Raw genomic sequence first — 18811 nt, 5'->3', positions numbered from 1 at the left:
TCCCGGGTCTCCACAATCACACCCCGGGCTGAAGGCGGTGCTCAACCGCTGAGCCACCTGGGCTGCCCAACTTCCACTATTTCAAAAGGGGAATCTTTTATTAACTGAGTTTTTAATATACTTTGTAAAAGGATTTCATTATTAGAGTAACTAGTTCTAGCTCCAAATCAAATTTCTAACTGCATCTGAGGAAATTCCATCTGAAATTATAATTGGCCTAGTTTCTGTCTACGAATTATATCATATACACAGCACACCCCTCTATATAATATAATCAAGTAATCAAAAAATATATACCAAGTAATCTGTTTATAAGAATTATTAGTTAATATTTGTTAGTTTTACTCCCATAGACTTGCTTTTTTTAACTAACCTATATTTACCAGTAACTTAGCAAAAGACTCAATCATAATTCCTATCAAAAGTTTTAAGAATAGTTTCCATAATTAACTACTCAATAATCATCACAAACTATACTAAGTGTTTACTGTGTATTAAAAGTCACTATAGAGAATATGAAGACATTTCAATTTAGGGAATTAGGACACATGTAGAGACAAAGATAATCAGTTATACAAAGCAGTCCTTGATAAGCAACAACTACACAGTATAGTACCAAAAAAGAACCACAAAATCTCTGAGAATAAAAAGATAACTTTCAGGGAGACAAGGACAATGAGAGTGATGGGAATGGTTTGATCTAATGCTTAGAGGAAGAAAAGCATCATTTGACCCTGATGTCCCCTGAAATTACTATTGCATTTTCTTTTTCATTGCCCACTTCTCAAATTAATACCTCAATGCCTCAACTTCAAATCCACCTGCAAATGGGGTGCCATCCTTACCACTGCATGGAAACACAGCAAACCTCACCCTATAGTGAGCTGTCAAGTCCAGTGGCATTTCCTCAGTTTTATCCTGTAACTCTGACACTCAACCTAACACTTCTTCCTTCATCTGTACAGCCCAATGGACCTCTGACTTCCTCCTTTGAATTCTTTACTCATTTCTCTTCCTACAATCACTACTAGTAACATTCTTTAACATCCAATCCTCAATACTCTATTCTCTTCCCTATACTTTATTACTCCTGAAATCTTTGTCTTTAGCACCCTTTTCAACTGCCTGGACCTTCTGCACCTGAATGACCTACAGGCGCCCTAAACATATGCCAAATTGAACTCAACATTTTTGCCCCCCTATCTCCTTGCCTTTCAGATTTCTCTATCTGGAAAAAAAAAACAAAACAAAACAGATTTCCCGATCTGTAGAGCTATCATTATCTGCCATTCTGCCTCAAAACTTTAAAATTTTCCCAATACTCTGTCCATGCCTGCTTTGCAAGATGTCTTCAATCATTTTCTTTCTTTTCCACTGCCACTCCCTAATTTTGCCCTCTGTGGGTAGTGATGACACCAAAAGTCTCTAGTCTTCTTGCCTCCAAACTGTCTCCTCATCCTAGGTAATTCCAGATACAGACCTTGTTAGAATAATTTCCTAAAATACTGTTTTCATTACTTCATTCTTCTGTTAATGTTCATGTGCTTGTGCATATATATATAAGTATGTATGTGTGTTCTATGTATAAGACTATATAAAAACTCTCTTTCTTCATAAATGAGTCTTTTTTCTACTTCTAAGACATTTTACATACCTGGCTACCCAAACTAAATCCGTAACAGTATACAACAAAACGTCTACAACTTAGTCAAACTCATATAATAGTTTATCCCTGAATACACGTAATCTTCAATTTGAGCACTTTATGTAGAATTATAGCACACAAGTTATCTAAATAAAATTTAGGTTCAAATCCTGGTTTTGTCACTTACTCAGGCAAGGTACTTAACTCTCTGAATCTGTTTATAAAAAGGGGAACTCATATGATTGTTGTATTAAATGAAGTAATGTTTGGGAAAATGTAATTCACACATTAAAAATGATAATCATTATTTTTCATCACTTCTTACCTTTCTGAAATCAACCTGTTCTTTTCAGCTAGTTGAAGTTTTATTGCCTCCATTAATGATGTCTCTATCTTCTTATCATTAGAATCTTAATCATAGACGATACTTTGTATTGTTTTATAATACACTGAGTAAAGAACCTGTCATTCCAAATAGAATCTTAGGCTTCTTATAGGCAGGAACTTAGACAATTATGTATTCCTCCAAATTCCAGTCTATTTCACTACATTGATTATAACCTAGTCTAATAAGCTAGATCCTGCACATATTAATATTTAACTCTGGCCAGGAAATATATTAAATAAGAAATGTTAGGCATGAAAAGCTATTGAGATAATCTGGGCATGTCTATGACATCGCTTAAAACAACCCATTAGCCAACTATTTCAGAGATAAAAGGATCCCCAGTCCTACACCATTTGTTTAAGCTGTATCTGATATCAAATATCTGAGTCATGGAATTCAGTAAGTTCTTGTTTACGGATCAAATTACTAGAATAAAAGCAATAGCCCAACAAAACTAAGCTAAAGTAACTAAACGTATTGATTTTTTTTAAAGTAACCAAAGTTATCATTACCTGCATACAGGCATCCTGACCTCTGATTGCAGCTATGTGAGCTGCTGTCCAACCTCTCATGGTTACTTGTGTGGTATCAGCTCCATGCCAGAGAAGCCAGTGAAGACACTAAATTAAGAAAATAACCATGTTAACAAGTGATAAGGCAGATTTTTTTTAACATCTTTAGATCTTTGAAATTTAGTCTATCATCATGAAATACCACAGCCTGGGAAGCCCCACAAGTAAATGAAGGGGCTAGGTTTAAGAAAAACAAAAGCACAAGAACAATGAAATGGTAACCCCCACTTGGGTCTTATATTTGGGTCAACAAAGGAAACAGTGGGAGCTGTGGCAAATTGGATATCAAATTCCTTGTCCATAAGGTGTAAATGCTACTTAATCGCAGCCAGTTGTTACTGTAAGTGCAATACTGATCCAAATCTTATATTTCACCAATACTCTGTAAGCCAAATAAAACACATCTGTGAGTCAAATTCACTCAATGGCTGCCAATTTGCAACCTCTGCCACAGATCTTTTTTTTTTTTTCCCCAAACCTCTTTTTTTTTTTTTTTTAAGATTTCATCTATTTATTCATGAGAGACAGAGAGAGAGAGACAGAGAGAGGCAGAGACACAGGCAGAGGGAGAAGCAGGCTCCATGCAGGGAGCCCGAAATGGGACTCGATCCCGGGTCTCCAGGATCACACCCTGGGCTGAAGGCGGTGCTACACCACTGAGCCACCCGGGCTGCCCTGCCACAGATCTTTAAATGGGCCCAGATTCTCCTGTATCAAAGCAAACATTGTTATTCTGATGATACTCTCTAAAAAAAATTTTTTTAAGTGGCTAAAAAAAAAATGGGGGGGAGAGAGTCAAATGCATCTTCATTTAATATCTTTTTTACTTATAGTCTCAATAGAATACAGTACTAGAGGTCTGTGCCACATATGGTGTTACAGTCTTTATATGTTCAGGTTTGGAGAGTTTATCTTCAAGAATTTTCTTCTTAAAGAATTGATTGTACGTTTGGGATATACTATCACATCAGTCATAGCCATATCATTTGTTGAAAGGCTTACCATTTAGGTATCATTGGCCTGTCACAGAGATAAATGGCAAATAAAATATAAAGATAAAAAAAGCCCAACATCACTACTAATCAGAGTAAGTCATCCATTTATCAGCAAATATTTATGGAGAGACTACTACATGCTAACACTGTTCAGTTACAAGAGAATAAAACCACTGCAAACATTCATATAACAAGTTCTTTATTTCTTGGGCAGCCCGGGTAGCTCAGCGGTTTAGCACCATCTTCAGCCCAGCGCATGATCCTGGAGACCTGGGATCGAGTCTCACATCGGGCTCCCTGCATGGAGCCTGCTTCTCCCTCTGCCTGTGTCTCTGCCTCTGTCTCTCTCTCTCTCTCTCTCTGTCTCTCTCTCTGTCTCTCATGAATAGATAAAATTAAAAAAAAAAAAAAAAAACAAGTTCTTTATTTCTCTTGAGTAATAAATATGTGTATGTAAGATTACTGGAACATAGATAAGTGTATGGTCAACTTTAAAGAAACTGCCATTCTGTTTTCCAAAGTGGCTATACCATTTTACACTTCCACTAGCATGATATAAGAGCTGCAGTTGCTCCATATTCTTGCCAATACTTGGTAGTATCGTATTTTGTTTTTGTTTTGCCATTCTAATAGGTATGTAGTGGCATCTGATTGTGTTTTAATTTGCATTTCCTTAATGGCTAATGATGTGGAACATCTTATCAAGTGTTCAATTGCCATCCATATGTCCTCCTGAAGTGTCAAAGTCATGTCCCCATTTAATTGGGGTTTTGTTTTATTACTACTCAACTATGAGAGTTCCATATAAAGAAATGATTTGCAAAGATTTTTCTCTTATGTTTTCTCCTAGAAGTTTCAGAAGGTTAAATTTTAACTTGTTTATGATCTGTTTTGAGTATATTTTTACAGAAGGTGCCAAATATATCATTTTCTCACACTATTCCACTGTGCCATTACCATTTAATGAAAACATTATCTGTTCTCCATTGGATTTCATTGGCATCTTTGTCAAAAATCAACTGATCAATCAGTAAGACTTCAGAAATGGCTAAGTGAAGAACCTGGCAAATCCTCCCCAAGGAACAGTAATAAAACTAGACAAAGCAGGGGGCACAGTCAGTTAAGCTCAGTCAGTTAAGCATCTGACTTCAGCTCAGGTCATACATGATCTCAGGGTCCTGGGATCTAGCCCTGAGTCAGGCTCTGCCCCCCAGCAAGGATTCTCCTTGTTTCTCTCCTTCTGCTCCTTCCCCCATTCACATGTACTCATTCTCTCTCTCTCTCAAATAAATAAAATCTTCAAAAAAAAAAAAAAAACTTGACAAAGATGTCAAAAACAACCATTTAAAGACTCTGGGAATTCATCAGAGGTAAATAACAAAATAAAAAGCATTTACTCAAGAAAATGTTCTGAATCTCAGTAAGAACAGGAGGAGTCTAAGCAAAAAGCCTGAGACTATAAATTATTCCTACCCTGAGCTACACGTGCAGAAGTTTTACCCAGCTGACCAGCTCCACTGCCTTGCTGGAGGGACTGAAAATTCCATGCCCAGGGACATAGTTAAAAACAATTCCAAATCTCAGGGGCCAAAAACCTGGTAAAGCCAACATCAAAGCTTGTCTGAAGTCACAATACTGGTGATGGCAAACAGCAAAACTAAAGACCACCCAGAGAATTAATAGAAATATCCAAGAAATGAGACATCAAGTAGGCCTTACTAAGATTCCACTTATCCTTTGTAATCTACAAGACCATGTACATGTACAAAGCTGCTTATATTCAGGAAAGATTGAAGAGGCTAGACATCCCTGGCTAAACATAAAACCTTGCAAACACTAAAAAAAGGAAGGAAGGAAGGAAGGAAGGAAGGAAGGAAGGAAGGAAGGAAGGAAGGAAGGACAAAAAGAAAAAGAAAAAGAAAAAGAAAAAGAAAAAAAGTCAAGGTGACTTGTAAATTACTTGGACTTGGAAAACATTCCCCAAACCACATAGACTCAACAAAAGATGGAATCCTTACTGTCTCAAGGCACTTAAGCACAACCTCTGATCAATGACCCAAAAGTGACTCTTAGGAAGCCAGACTTAAAAATACTAACAAGGGGATCCCCAGGTGGCTCAGCAGTTTGGCGCCTGCCTTCGGCCCAGGGCATGATCCTGGAGTCCCGAGATAGAGTCCCACATCAGGTTCCCTGCATGGAGCCTGCTTCCCCCTCTGCCTGCGTCTCTACCTCTGTATGTGTGTATGTGTGTGTGTGTGTGTGTCAGGAATAAATAAAATCTTTTAAAAAAAATACTAACAGGAATTTTTAAAAACTAAAACAAACAAAAAACTGAGTAGTGACTACATATTGTGCAGGAACAGACCTCACACAATTAGTCCAAGCAAACCAACAAGAAAACACATAGCAAATCAACAAAAAAATACATAGCAACAAGCACATCTGGTAGGGATGGGGTGAATAGGATCAGACTTCAAAGCTGCTACAATACATAATCTAAACTGTACAGTTTTCAAAATGTCCAGGCAAACTAAAAAACTATGAGATTATAATTATTCAAAGAATATGTGACCCATACACAGAGGGGTAAAAAAAAACAATCAATAGACACTGTCTGGAGGGCCCAGATGTTGGATGTAGCATGACTTCAAAGCAGGTATTATAAACAGCTTCGGAGAACTAAAAGAAATTATTTTTTAAAAATTTATATTTGGGATGCCTGGGTGGCTCAGTTGGTTGAGTGTCTGCCTCTGGCTCAGGTCATTATCCCAGGGTCCTGGCGAGTTTGCTTCTCCCTCTTCTTCTGCCCCTCCCCACTTGTGCTCTCTCTCTCTCTCTCAAATAAATAAAATCTTTTAAAAAATAACATCTTCAATAAAAATTAATACACACACACTCATAAAAATGTATTGTTTGAATTAAAGTTTTGCCTAATTCATGATATATATGAGAAACAATTCAATCTCAAAGTTGCAGATAAAAATGAAGTATATGAAATTTAACTAAAACTATAAATATCTATGTTTTGAAGATATAGTTTAACTAGTATAAATAAATATACTATATTTATTTATAAGATTCATTTCAATTTTGAATAAATTTAACTATTTTAGATTCATGAATATTCAAATATTGATTCCCACCCACATAAATGAAATATTATTATATTTCAAGTTAACTTCAAAATGTAAAAGATGTAATACAATTGGAGAAAATGAAAAAAGAAAATATACAAAATACAAAGAAAGAGACAAATCATTTTTAAAAAAGAAGGAAGGAAAAGAAATTCTGGCAGTCAAAAATATATTTGAAATAAAAAGTTTACCACAGGGGCTCAAGAACTGATTTCATCTGACAGAAAAAAAAAAAAATGAAGTCTAATAAAGCACAGTGTTTACCAGTTGTTTCTTTAGTGATATTTCATATTATCAACATAAGTACCACAGTCTTAAGATATTTCAAAAGAATAACAAAATGTAAAAGCATTAATATAGTACTCAAATATAAAATTAGGTGATGATCTTTAAATTGGAAAGCAGAAAGGCACCAAAACCTTTTGGTGTAGATTTATTTTTGTTAAAATTCAACAAACATTTCTGGAATATCTGTTCTAGACACACAATTTAATTCAACAAATTCAGCAATACAGCAAACATTAAGAATTCAATGTGCCAAAAAAAAAAAAAAAAAGAATTCAATGTGCCAGACACTATGCCAGAAGGAAAAAAAGAGAAATAAAACCCAAATGATACCTTCAAAGAGCTCAAAATGTAAAAGAGGCTCAAAGTAATAAATAGAAACAAATATAATTTTAAAAATATGTGTAAGATTTAAGGGTAGCTCCTGGGTAAAGAGGATGTTGAGGGGAGAAAAACAGAAGGCCATATGCCAAGTGGGTGCTGTCTGACCTGGTTTTCAACCAAGTAACCAATAGGAAGAGATGAAACCAAGCAGATAAAACAGCATGTGTCAAGTCTATGGTAACATGAAACAGCAGACTAGTGGGGGAAATGACAGTAGTCACCCGTACTACAGAATAAAACAATGGGAAATGAGGTTGGAGAGAGAAGTCCCTTCTATTAAATACCTTAAACTTTATCCTATAGTGGATAGAGTCACTACATGGATTTATTTTTTTTAAGATTGTGTTTATTTATTCATAGATACTACATGGATTTAAAGGTTTCAAGTAACACCAGATATTAGTTTTAGAGCAGTAACTTTATATTGAATATGTACTAAAGGTAGATGAGACAGAAAAGAAAGAAATCAATTAGCTCTAAAGCAGTTGCTGCTAGGAGATGGAGAAGACTAACTCAGGAGACAAAGATGGAACAAAATCAACGATCTAGTAGTAATCAGTTCCACTGCATCAATGTGCATTATGAAGTACACTTTCCTACAAATGTTGATATTGTGTGCTTCTGGAAAAAATGGAGACAATGTAATAATGATGCAAAGTCATTAGCCTGGAAAACTACGAAAGGGAAGGAAAAGAATACTGGTTTAGTTTTAGACCAATTTGAGATCCTATGAGCTATGCATGAGCTATTGATCAAACATCTGATATAGAAGCCAGAGCTCAAGAGAAAGCAAATCCGTGCTTACTATGTAGTAGTGATAAAGCCAAGGAACTCTAAAAGACTACCTAGAGAGAGGATATAAAAAAATAGGACAGAAAAGGTCATTAGCAGAAGAATAAAAAGTACCTGTATTTATAGAGGAAGCAGAGGAGGTCAACCAAAGACTGAGAGTAATCAGAAAGCCTGAAAGGATACCAGGAAGGAGAGGAAACCCCATCCTATTTGAATATGGAAGAATAAGATCATTACTTCCTCCCTCTTCAAAATCTTTAAAAAAATAATAATAAAAGAGCAAGATAAACAGGAAGAAAACCCCATCTTTGATGGGGGAGACATCTGAAACCACAGAACAGATGGGAAAGCTGCCAAAATGTAGATCCAACAGGGATTCAGAAATAAACAAAAAAATACTCCCCAGCATTACAAACTCATCAAGACACATTTCTCCTAGGTGACACATTTCTCCTAGGAAGACACTAAAAGGCCAAAGCAAAAATCCATGTTTACAACAATTCAAGCAGGGCACACAAACTGGTGGAGAGTATAAAGTTATCAGTATAAAGTTATCACTCTAAAACTAACATCTGATGTTACTTGAAACCTTTCTTAAGTCAATGTTAGTGACTGTATCCCCTGCAGGATAAGTTCAAGCTATTTAAATATAATTCTCTGGGCCAGATTTGGTTCCAAGAAGCAGAGAAGCCCAAACAAACAAAAATCACACAGTTTCTCTGTGTGAGAAAGCAGTCTTTGTGTGGCAGGGGAAAAAAACGGACTTTATAGTGAACAGAACTACGGCAGCCTACAGGCTGGGGAAATGTAGTAATGAAAATAAGCTACACACACACACACAACCCCAAATCATGAGGAAAAAGTCCAATGGGCTTTGCACACAACTCAAGAATTAAGTTTTGCATAAAAATACTCAATAAGCACTGCTTGTACTAGCTAAAAATTGAGACTAAATATCCATCAATCAAAAAGTGGATAAATTCTAATATTAGTCTTAAGAACGCATTATCATAACATGTCTGAAAGAAATGGAGTGGGCAGCCCAGGTGGCTCAGGGGTTTAGCACCACCTTCAGCCCAGGGGCTGATCCTGGAGACCTGGTCCCATGTCAGGCTCCCTGCATGGAGCCTGCTTCTCCCTCTGCCCGTGTCTCTGCCTCCTCCTCTCTTCTCTCTGTCTCTCGTGAATAAATGAAAAAAGAAAAGAAAAAAAGAAAGAAAAGAAAAAAAGAAAAGAAAAGAAAAGAAAAGAAAAGAAAAGAAAAGAAAAGAAAAGAAAAGAAAAGAAAAGGAGAAATGGAGTACATAAATGTAACCACATAGTTAAGACTCAAAAATACATTGTTGAACACAAAACGCAAGCTACAAGATGATACATATGTATGATGTCATTTACATAAAATGTCATTAAAAGCAATAATATAATCATATGTAATAACAAAATATAGATGGGAACATTAAACACCAAATTCAGAGTAATAGTTTATCTCTGGAGTTGGAAGGAGAGAAATGGCACCTGAGAGGGGTGCTAAGAGACTTCAAATGCAACTGTAATATCCCACTTATTTTCTAAAAATCTAAAATAACTATAGGAAAAATGCTAGGATTAATAGAACTAGATATTCATATATTACCCTCTGTAAGTTACCGTCAATGTTCGCCTTTGAAACTTAGCCACCACATTGTGAGGAATCACAAACAAGCCCCAGGTGGAGGGACCTCACATAAAAACCCACATGGAAGTACACCTGGGTGGCTCAGCGGTTGAGGGTGGGCCTTTGGCTCAGGGCATGATCCCAGAATTCCAGGATCGGGATGGAGTCCCACATGGGACTCCTTGCGGGGGCGGCCATTTCTCCTCTGCCTGTATCTCTGTGTCTCTCATGAATAAATAACCTTAAACACACACACACACACACACACACACACATGAAGAGGAATTAAGGTGGCCAACGTATAGCCAGTATCTCCCATCAGACATCTGTATGTGTGAGCCTTCTGAAGATTCCAGCTCCAGCATTTAAATCTTCTAGCTGAAGCCCCACACATCATGAAACGGAGATGTGCCTTCCTTGAGATCCAAATTCCTAATTTACCTCTGAGCACAAAAGGTTATTTCATGCCACTACCCTTTGGGATAACTTGTTACAAAGGCATAGTAACCAGAACATCAAATATTAGAATTGAAAAGAAAAATATTCCCAGTGCCTAGCATAAAATCTCAGTCCTAGTTGCTAAATCTTCAAAACTGCTAACCTTACTTCAGCTTAATAATGTATACAGCTTCTTACCTCCAAACTTCCAGAATGTGCTGCCCAATGTAAAGGGCTAAACTTATGGAGAATGTCAACTTCATTAATGCTGACTCCTCGTTCTATTATATCTGAAAGCTGCTTTACATCTCCAGCTCGTACTGCATCATGAATGCTACCAAAATGCACCTTCTTCCGGGCACCTACTGAAAATCAAATTGCTTAATATATATTATAAATCTAAAAAAAAAAAAAAAAAAAGACTAAAGCAATGATTCAAAAAAAAGCACAAAATCACTTTGGCTTTCCAAACAATTTACTACACGGATGTTTGTGATTAACATCTTAATCCCATTTAGCTCTAACACACAAAGAGCATAGAAGTTATCACTCCCATAGGTACAAGAAAAGCTGAACAAACTGAAAATCAACAACTTTTCTTGGACTTATCAAAGAACTAAGGTCTCAGGGCCAACTGCCTCCTTGAGTCTGGAAAGACATGTAAATACAGAGAAACACAAACAAGTTCAGCTTACCTGAGCAAAAGCCACTGGAACCATAAATTTTGAAGCACTGAAATGATAATTTTGACAAAGAATTCTGGGCAAGAATTAGCCTATGAGGGAGAAACTCTTAGAAGGCCCCTACATTTCCATAGATTTCACCCCACCAGATAAAACCCACCAGGTAAAACCCACCAGGTTATCACTGTGAAAAGTCAAGAATCATTTCACGTCTTTGGCAGGAAAAGGGGATAAGTTATAGTTCTGAACTACAACCCAGGGCATTCGCCATAACAAAGGCCTACTCTCCAGTGGTTTTACCAAAGCCTTATCTCACATAGGCTGATATATTCTATCAATATGATTTTCTTATCCTTCTCATATGTACTACACTAAGAAAGGGTCACAATGTTTACTTCATACACTCCATACACTCCAGTGGTCTTATATTTTATAACGTTCAAACATGAAGACTACCTTGTGATTGTGAAATATTTTAATGTGCACTGTAAGCCAGAAGTAAAGCATGAAGAAACAGTTATTAGAGGAGAAAGGAGCATAAAGTTTAATCAAGACATTTCCTAAACAAAAAGGCACGATTCCTCACTTCAAATTGTTTTCAAAAGAACTCACCAACATTTCTGGTAGATAATCTACTCAATCTTGTACTACTACTATATATATATATATATATATATATATATATATATACACATACACACACACACTACTATATATATATATATATATATATATATATATATATATCCTTTCTCCACAACTCAAATGTTAATTTCTTTGAGGGTAGAATCATAGCTTATACCACCCCTTAATAAAATGCTACACATGTTACTCAAAAATCCTTTCTGAGCATCTATCATGTACCAGGCACTATGACAATATGATGGAAAATGGACATGGATTTAATACATTTTCTTTCTACCAGCACTTTAAAATCTATTTGGATAAAGCCGATAAGGTAATAAAACCAACAGTAATGCTCTAAGTATAGGTAAAATTAAGATGGTGGAGGAGTAAACATTTGAGTAAGACCTTTAAGAACAATAAAGATATATACACATGGGGAAGGGTGCAAGGAAGGCAGCAAAAATAACCAGGCCACTTAATAAGTTTAATGATTTTAATATCCTAGGCCAGACCTTGATTCTTCTCCTTTAACTTAGTACTACAAGATCTACAAATGATGTTCTACCCACTTTAATCCATTTTATACAGAGACACTATCCTGATCCCTTCATACCTCTACTCCACTGTTTCTGATTATCCACTGCTGGTCTAGAGAACAAAGTCCAAACTCTCAAAATGACAAGACATACCCTCCCATAACTTGACTCCATCTAGTTTTATAGCCTTTTCTTTTTCACCACATCCCATCCCAATTCATTCATTCACCCACTCAACGTTAATTTGGTGTCTACCATAAAGATAAAAAGATGAAGATAACATGGTCTCTATCCAAACTCACAGAAAGATACAAACAAATTATAAAATAATGTGGTAGGAGCAATGACAGAAATATTCTTAAAAATTTATGAAAGCACAGAAGACTTCTAACATAGCCAGGAAGAAAACGGAGGAAGAAAGGATTTCTGGGGAAGGTAGTATCTAAAAATTAATCTTCAAGGGGAGGACTGGGTGGCAAAGTCTGTCAAACATCTGCCTTGGGCTCAGGTTGTGATCCTGGAGCCCCAGGATCCAGCCTCACCATAGTCTCCCTGCTTAGCGGGGAGTCGTCTTCCTTTATCCCTCCCTGGGTTTGTGCACGCTCTAGCTCTCTCCAATAAATAAAACCCTGGGTGGCTGAGCGGTTGAGCATCTGCCTTCAGCCCAGGGCGTGATGCTGGAGACCCAGAATCGAGTCCCACACAGGGCTCCCTGCATGGACCCTGCTTCTCCCTCTGCCTGTGTGTGTCTTTCTCTCTCTCTCTCTCTGTCTCTCATGAATAAATAAAATCTTAAAAAAAAAAAGAATTAAAGGCATCCTCGACAGCATGAACAGTAGAATGTAGTCAAGAAACCACAAAACAAACAACAACAACAAAAAAAAAACAAAAACAAAAAACAAAAAACAACCATCCTACTGCTGAAGGGGATGTAAAAAGGTGTCCAGCTTAGTTACCCGAGTGGTGTGGTGCCATTAAGATAGCAGACATCAAAGGACAGAGTGGACATATGGATACAAACTTTGCATGTGATGACTGAGATGCCAAAGGATCAGTTTCAGAAGGGAGCTGTATATATGAGTCCGCAACAGATTTCAGTGTTCGGTGTCTCTGTTTTTTTCTGATACCCATCCTCAACCCATACTGAAGCCAACAGCACTCTACTCTTTATAGTAATTATCCCACTAGTTATTATCTGCTCAGCATTTCTCTTTCCTCTGAGAAGGTAAGGAATGTGCCTGTCTTCTTCAGTGATATATCCTCAAGATATAGCAAAGAGTAGGCACTCAAATATTTACTGGATGGTTGAGCACCGTAGATTTCAGTAGGATTTAAGACATAGTTTTTCATACCAGAAAAAAAGCATCAGGGATGGCATTATCGGGGGGGGGGGGGGGGGGGGGTAAAGACAGCATTTAAGGAGGATGGAAGAAAACTCGTCTAAGGGAGAGGCAATAGAGAGTAAGGAAGAAAACTAGGTTAAGTCTAAAGTCATCTCTACAGAGCCAAATGCTGCGGAGAAGCCAAGGGTCCCTAAGATTTAACAAACGTTTATGTCAATCTGGGCAAGAACTCTCAGGTATAGTGCAGGTAGAAAGAGAGGTAAGCTGAAGTGAGGGAGGATGAGAAACAGATGAACAGCTTTGGGACCCACTTAAAATTGGTCAACTTAAAAAAAAAAAAAAAAAAAAGGTCAACTAAGGAAAATTAGGAGTAACAGCTGAGAAAGGAAACTGCCATAAAGGGCCAACGCTGATGTGGGTAAGGCGAGTGTCAGAGGCCAGGGCGAACGTAGAGTCTGACTCACATGGGGTTGCAGTCTCCCTAGAGAAGGTGGAGGGGCCTGAATCAGACACCCCTGGCATGGTGCGATCCCTCGGACTCCGGGGAGGAGTCGAGTCCAGGCCCCTGCTGCTTCGGCGGTCTTCACTTGCTGTCACCCACGAACCGCTGCAGCGGCTGCCTTCGTCGTCGCTAGGACCCGGGCCGCGGTCTTCCCAGGTTCTGTCCCAAGAGCCCCCGCAGCGGAAACCCTCGTCTTCACTTTCTCTATCCCAGAACCCCCTGAGGCAGCGGCTGGCGTCTACGCTGCCGCTCACCCCGGAGGAGTCGCTGGCCGCGTAGCCGCGGTCTTCGCTTACTCCCTCCCAGGAATTGCTGAGGCTGTGGCCGCCATCGACGCTCCCTTCCTCCCAAGAGCCGCTGAGGCGGCGGCTGCAGTAGCCACTGCCTCTCTCCCCGGGGTCGCTGGGCTGAGAGCCCCGGACTTGTCCGACACCCTCCCAAGGGTCCCTGAAGCACCGGCCGCGGTCTCCTCGGACCGGTCCCTCACAATCACTAGTTGGACGGCTGCCCACTTCACTTAAATTCGGGTCGCTGCTGCTGAAGCCTCGGTCTCCCCGTAAGCTCTCCCAGGAACTGACGTGACGGCGGCCACCATCTCCCCTAACTCTCTCCCGAGAGACATGGCCCAGGTCTTCATTGACCCTTCTTGAGTCAGTGCGGGAGAAGCCGGCGTCTTCACTCAACCTTCCTGTAGAGCCCCTACAGCGGTGGCCGCCGTCGTCACAGATTCTTTCCCTGTCTTCGCCGGGACTCAAGTCCTGGTCTTCGCTAACTCTTTCCCTTAACTGGCCGCCACGTTGGCCGTGTCGGCCGTTTGTCTTCCACACGCGACAGCGAGGGAGGCGGCCGCCGTCCTCGATTGCTACTCCCCGCGAGTCGCTCTGGCGGCGGCCGCCGGCGGCTGGTACCCGCTCCTCCGAGTCGCTTTCCAGCGTCCCGATTCCAGCCAACTGCTGCAAGCGGCGCGGGAGCCGCGGCCTTGGAAACGGGTAAACTTCCGGCGTGCTGCGGTCATTTCCGGTTCCTCACGGCTTTGCGTCACTTCCGGCTTCTCCTCCACCTTTTCCAGGGCTTCGCCTTTGGAGAAATCGGCTGGTGGTACGGGCCGGCGCTCCTGAAGTTCGGCTCGGTCTCACTCCCGGCGTGCCGAGGCCCTGTCTCTCTAATGGCCTGGCATCCGTCGCGCCTTCCATGCCTCAGCGACGCAGGTGGAGGCTCCAGGACTGCGGTTTGCGTAGGTGACCTGTGTGGCGCGGGCCGGGCGGGGCCTTTCTTCGTCCTTGGCAGGCCGAGTGTAATTTTTCAGTGTTTGTTGGAACATTGGCGGAAATGTGTTCTGACCCTGTTACGCACAGGTATGGAGAAAGACCGAGGAAGTTAGCAGCTGCACCCGCTCTCATTATTGAATGCTTATTAGTGCCAGGCTCTTGGGTAATTGCTTGGTACTTAATTCTCACAATAATTTTATAAGGTAGGTGTTGTCCCTGGTTTGTAGGTGAGGCGATTCAAGGGGTCCGTAATTTGCTAAGACCAAACAGGTAAGCTGTGGGAGCCAGTATAAACACAGGTCAGTAGTCAAAAGACCGCTCCAAGGTTCCTTTTAGTGTAAAGTCTTCACTTTCAGTAGTTTGGCCCAAATCCTTTTCTGCAACCGTATTGCTTAATATGTATTCATTCTTCCAGTCACTCTATTGAAAATACATTGGGGGGCGCTTGGCTGACTCAGTTGGTAGAGAATTGGTAGAGAATGCTACCGGTGATCTCAGGGTGGTGAGTTCCAGCCCCACGTTGGGCATGGAGCCTACTTAATAAATAAAAGAAAGAGACTACATGGTTCGGATTTAATTTAGCAGAGAAGTTAGAATTATCTGCCCTCCAGGGATATCACCTACCTCGATTCCCCCTTTTACCCTGTTTTTTTCCCATCCTTATTACCTTGCCCCACGTCTTGTTTTTAAACACATTTGGAAAATTCCCCTGAAGTACAGTAAATTGGTTTTCTTTAACTTCCATAGCCTCTTGTAATATTAGCAGTATTAATAATCGTCATGTGGTGAGTTCATGAGTCTGACACTGTAATAAGCACTTTGTATTAATTTTCTTACTTAATCCTTAACCTACCAGAACAGTATGACTCTTCCTTTTTACAGATAGAGAAACAAAGTACCAAAGTTAATTGCCTGAAGATTCACAGCTAGTAAGTATTAACTGAATTAGGTGTCCGATCTAATCTTTGATTTTGCCAGACATACTTCTCAAAGCCTTTGAATATACACAGCCTTTATTAGACTACTTATCACGTTATATTATAATTAGCTATTTATCAGTCATGCCACCTCCCCAACTCTGAGCTTCTGGAAGGTAGGGATTGTATCATGATTCATCTTGGTGCTCCTGACATTCTGAATACTTAGTTCAAGGGGGAGGGCTTAGTAACTGTGGTTGTGGGTTAGCAGGTGGCTTGATGAGCAGTTGATTGGTGGATGAACTAATAAAATCATTAGTCATCTCAATCCCCTTATTTTTAGAAATAAAGCAGCTAAGGTGTTTTGTCTTGCCAGACATCTATTGAGTTATTATAGGGGCCAGTTTCTATGCTAAATGATTTGCAAAGAGTTTCAAACTTAATCTGTATTATTATTTCTGTTTTTACAGATGAAGAAACTGCTCACATTTGGCCAAGATCACATAAGTAGGAGGTGGGGAATTGGACAGCACTCTGACTGACTTCAAATTAATACAGTTTGTAGCCAGTTACATAATAATGGTAAAAGGCTTCTTTTGTTGCTGTGTTATATGGATAAACTCACTGAGGGTTAGTACACCCTTAAAGGATACACACATGCCAGGAAGGATCAAAAAAGAAAACTGAAACAGCAGAGAAGCAGAAAAAATAAAATCTCCCAAAATAAACTTGAGAGGGATTAAAAGTAAAAGCAGATATTAATTAAATAAAATATAAAATTGATAATAACTGCTGTTTGAAAAGAACAATAGACACTTAGCAAATATAAAGAAGGAAAGAAAACAATAATGGAAACAAAGGAACATATTACAGATATGAGGGACTCCCAAAATTAGAAGTGAGTCTCAAGTAGCTTTATACTAATAATCTTGAAAATTTATTTGGACAATTTTCTAGGAAAATACAGATTTTCAAAAATTGGCTCTAGTTAGAAAACCTTAATAAACTGATAATCATGAAAGAATATCATGTATATCCTTGACCAAAGTCACCAGGAACAAAGCATAGAGAAGAATTGAGTATGTCCCAACTATGAAGGGAGCATAACCATAACAGAATCTAAACAAGGATAATGAAAATTAAAAAAAAATCTCAGTCTCACTTATGAATACTCAGGTGAAAACCTAAGGAAATTATGAAGCCAGCAGTGCATTTAGAAAATAATGTCATAACCAAATTGGGTTAATCCCACCAATACAAGAATAGTCAACCTTAGTGAAAATTTTCTACATTAGTAGATAGAGAAAAACTATGATTTTAATTGTTACTGAAAAAGCACTTGAAAAATTAGGATTTATTACTGATTTTTTTAAGAAATACAATTCATAGGGCAGCCCGGGTGGCTCGGCGGTTTAGCGCTGCCTTCAGCCCAGGGCCTGATCCTGGAGACCCGGGATCGAGTCCCAGGTCAGGCTCCCTGCATGGAGCCTGCTTCTCCCTCCGCCTGTGTTTCTGCCTTTCTCTCTGTGTTTCTCATGAGTAAATAAATAAAATCTTTAAAAAAGAAATACAATTTATATTAAGCAAGGAACAAAAGTTTAACTGGATGAAGGTATCAACCAGAAATAAAACACTTAATGTCATGATCCAGGCTATCTCCTTCATTCATACAGTTCAACATTGTTCTGAGAATTTTGAGTCCAGTGTAATAATAATCAAAATAACTAAGGTATGAAATTAGTAAGAAATTAAGATAAATGATATTATCTACCTGGAAAATCAGTAAGACGATATTGTCAGGAAGATGGTAAGCTCAGCAACATACAGAAGATTTTTTTATAAACGATATAAACAAAAGTAAACTAGATATAATCAACTTTTAAATGTAAAGAACTCATTCACATTAGCAACAATGGTGAAATCTTCTAGAAATCTATCAAGAAATAAGCAAAGTCTATATTAAAAAATCATAAAATGAAAAAATAAAAAAATCATAAAACATCATTTATGGATGTTACAGAAGATCAGAACTAAGTGAAAAGATACAGTGTCCCTACATGAGTAGGCTCAGCATTGTAAAGATTCTACTCAGATTATAAATTTGTTGCCTTTTAAGTACAAATTCTAACAATTTTTAGTGGAAATCAAGATTTTCTTTTTATCTGGAAAAATGTAAGTGCAAAATTAACCAAAATGTTTTTTTAAAAAGAATGAGAATTTACCCAAATACACATCAGAACTACAAAGTAGTGCTGAAATAGAACTGGACAAATAGTGGAGCAAACTAAAGTTCAGAAATAACCCCATGTATACATTTATTACAGAGATGGCATTTCAAATAGAGAAATATAGGCTCTTCATTTTCATATGCAAAAATTTCAGAAGAATTAAAGATATTAATAAAGTGCTAAAAGAAAATACAGAAATTTGTTTTTATACATCTTAGGAAGGCCTTCCAAAGCAATACAAACCCCAAAGACTAGAGAGAAACAAACATTTAAAAGGCTACAAGAGGGGGTAGCCCGGGTGGCGCAGCGGTTTAGCACCTCCTGCAGCCCAGGGCGTGATCCTGGAGACCCTGGATCGAGTCCCACATTGGGCTCCCTGCATGGAGCCTGCTTCTCCCTCTGCCTGTGTCTCTGCCTCTC

At 38.8% G+C, this 18811-nt stretch overlaps 1 protein-coding gene and 1 long non-coding RNA gene across 8 annotated transcripts in view; one reads left to right on the top strand and one right to left on the bottom strand.

The window, feature by feature from the left end:
* ANKRD42 (ankyrin repeat domain 42) overlaps positions 1-14979 on the bottom strand; it is a 63273-nt gene extending 48294 nt beyond the window's left edge. The window contains exons 1-4 of one of the 7 annotated variants that reach the window (XM_072726038.1): positions 14887-14964; positions 13941-14832; positions 10486-10652; positions 2546-2653 (exon numbers count right to left, since the gene is read on the bottom strand). In XM_072726038.1, coding sequence (XP_072582139.1) covers positions 2546-2653; positions 10486-10652; positions 13941-13998 — 333 coding nt within the window. In that variant the 5' untranslated portion in view covers positions 13999-14832; positions 14887-14964. Of the gene's footprint in view, positions 1-2545; positions 2654-10485; positions 10653-13940 lie in introns of all 7 variants that reach the window. The other 6 variants (XM_072726037.1, XR_003237451.2, XR_011995152.1 and 3 more) reach the window with 6 other exon arrangements.
* A 93-nt stretch (positions 14980-15072) lies between these two features.
* LOC112932315 (uncharacterized) lies at positions 15073-16743 on the top strand. Its single transcript, XR_011995153.1, has 3 exons — positions 15073-15212; positions 16129-16175; positions 16634-16743. It is a non-coding gene; the product is annotated as an uncharacterized lncRNA (long non-coding RNA).
* Positions 16744-18811: the final 2068 nt, after the last annotated feature.

This window comes from Vulpes vulpes, chromosome 11, assembly GCF_048418805.1.
Source record: "Vulpes vulpes isolate BD-2025 chromosome 11, VulVul3, whole genome shotgun sequence".
NCBI lineage: Eukaryota > Metazoa > Chordata > Mammalia > Carnivora > Canidae > Vulpes > Vulpes vulpes.
This window is presented reverse-complemented; position numbering and strand designations above follow the sequence as displayed.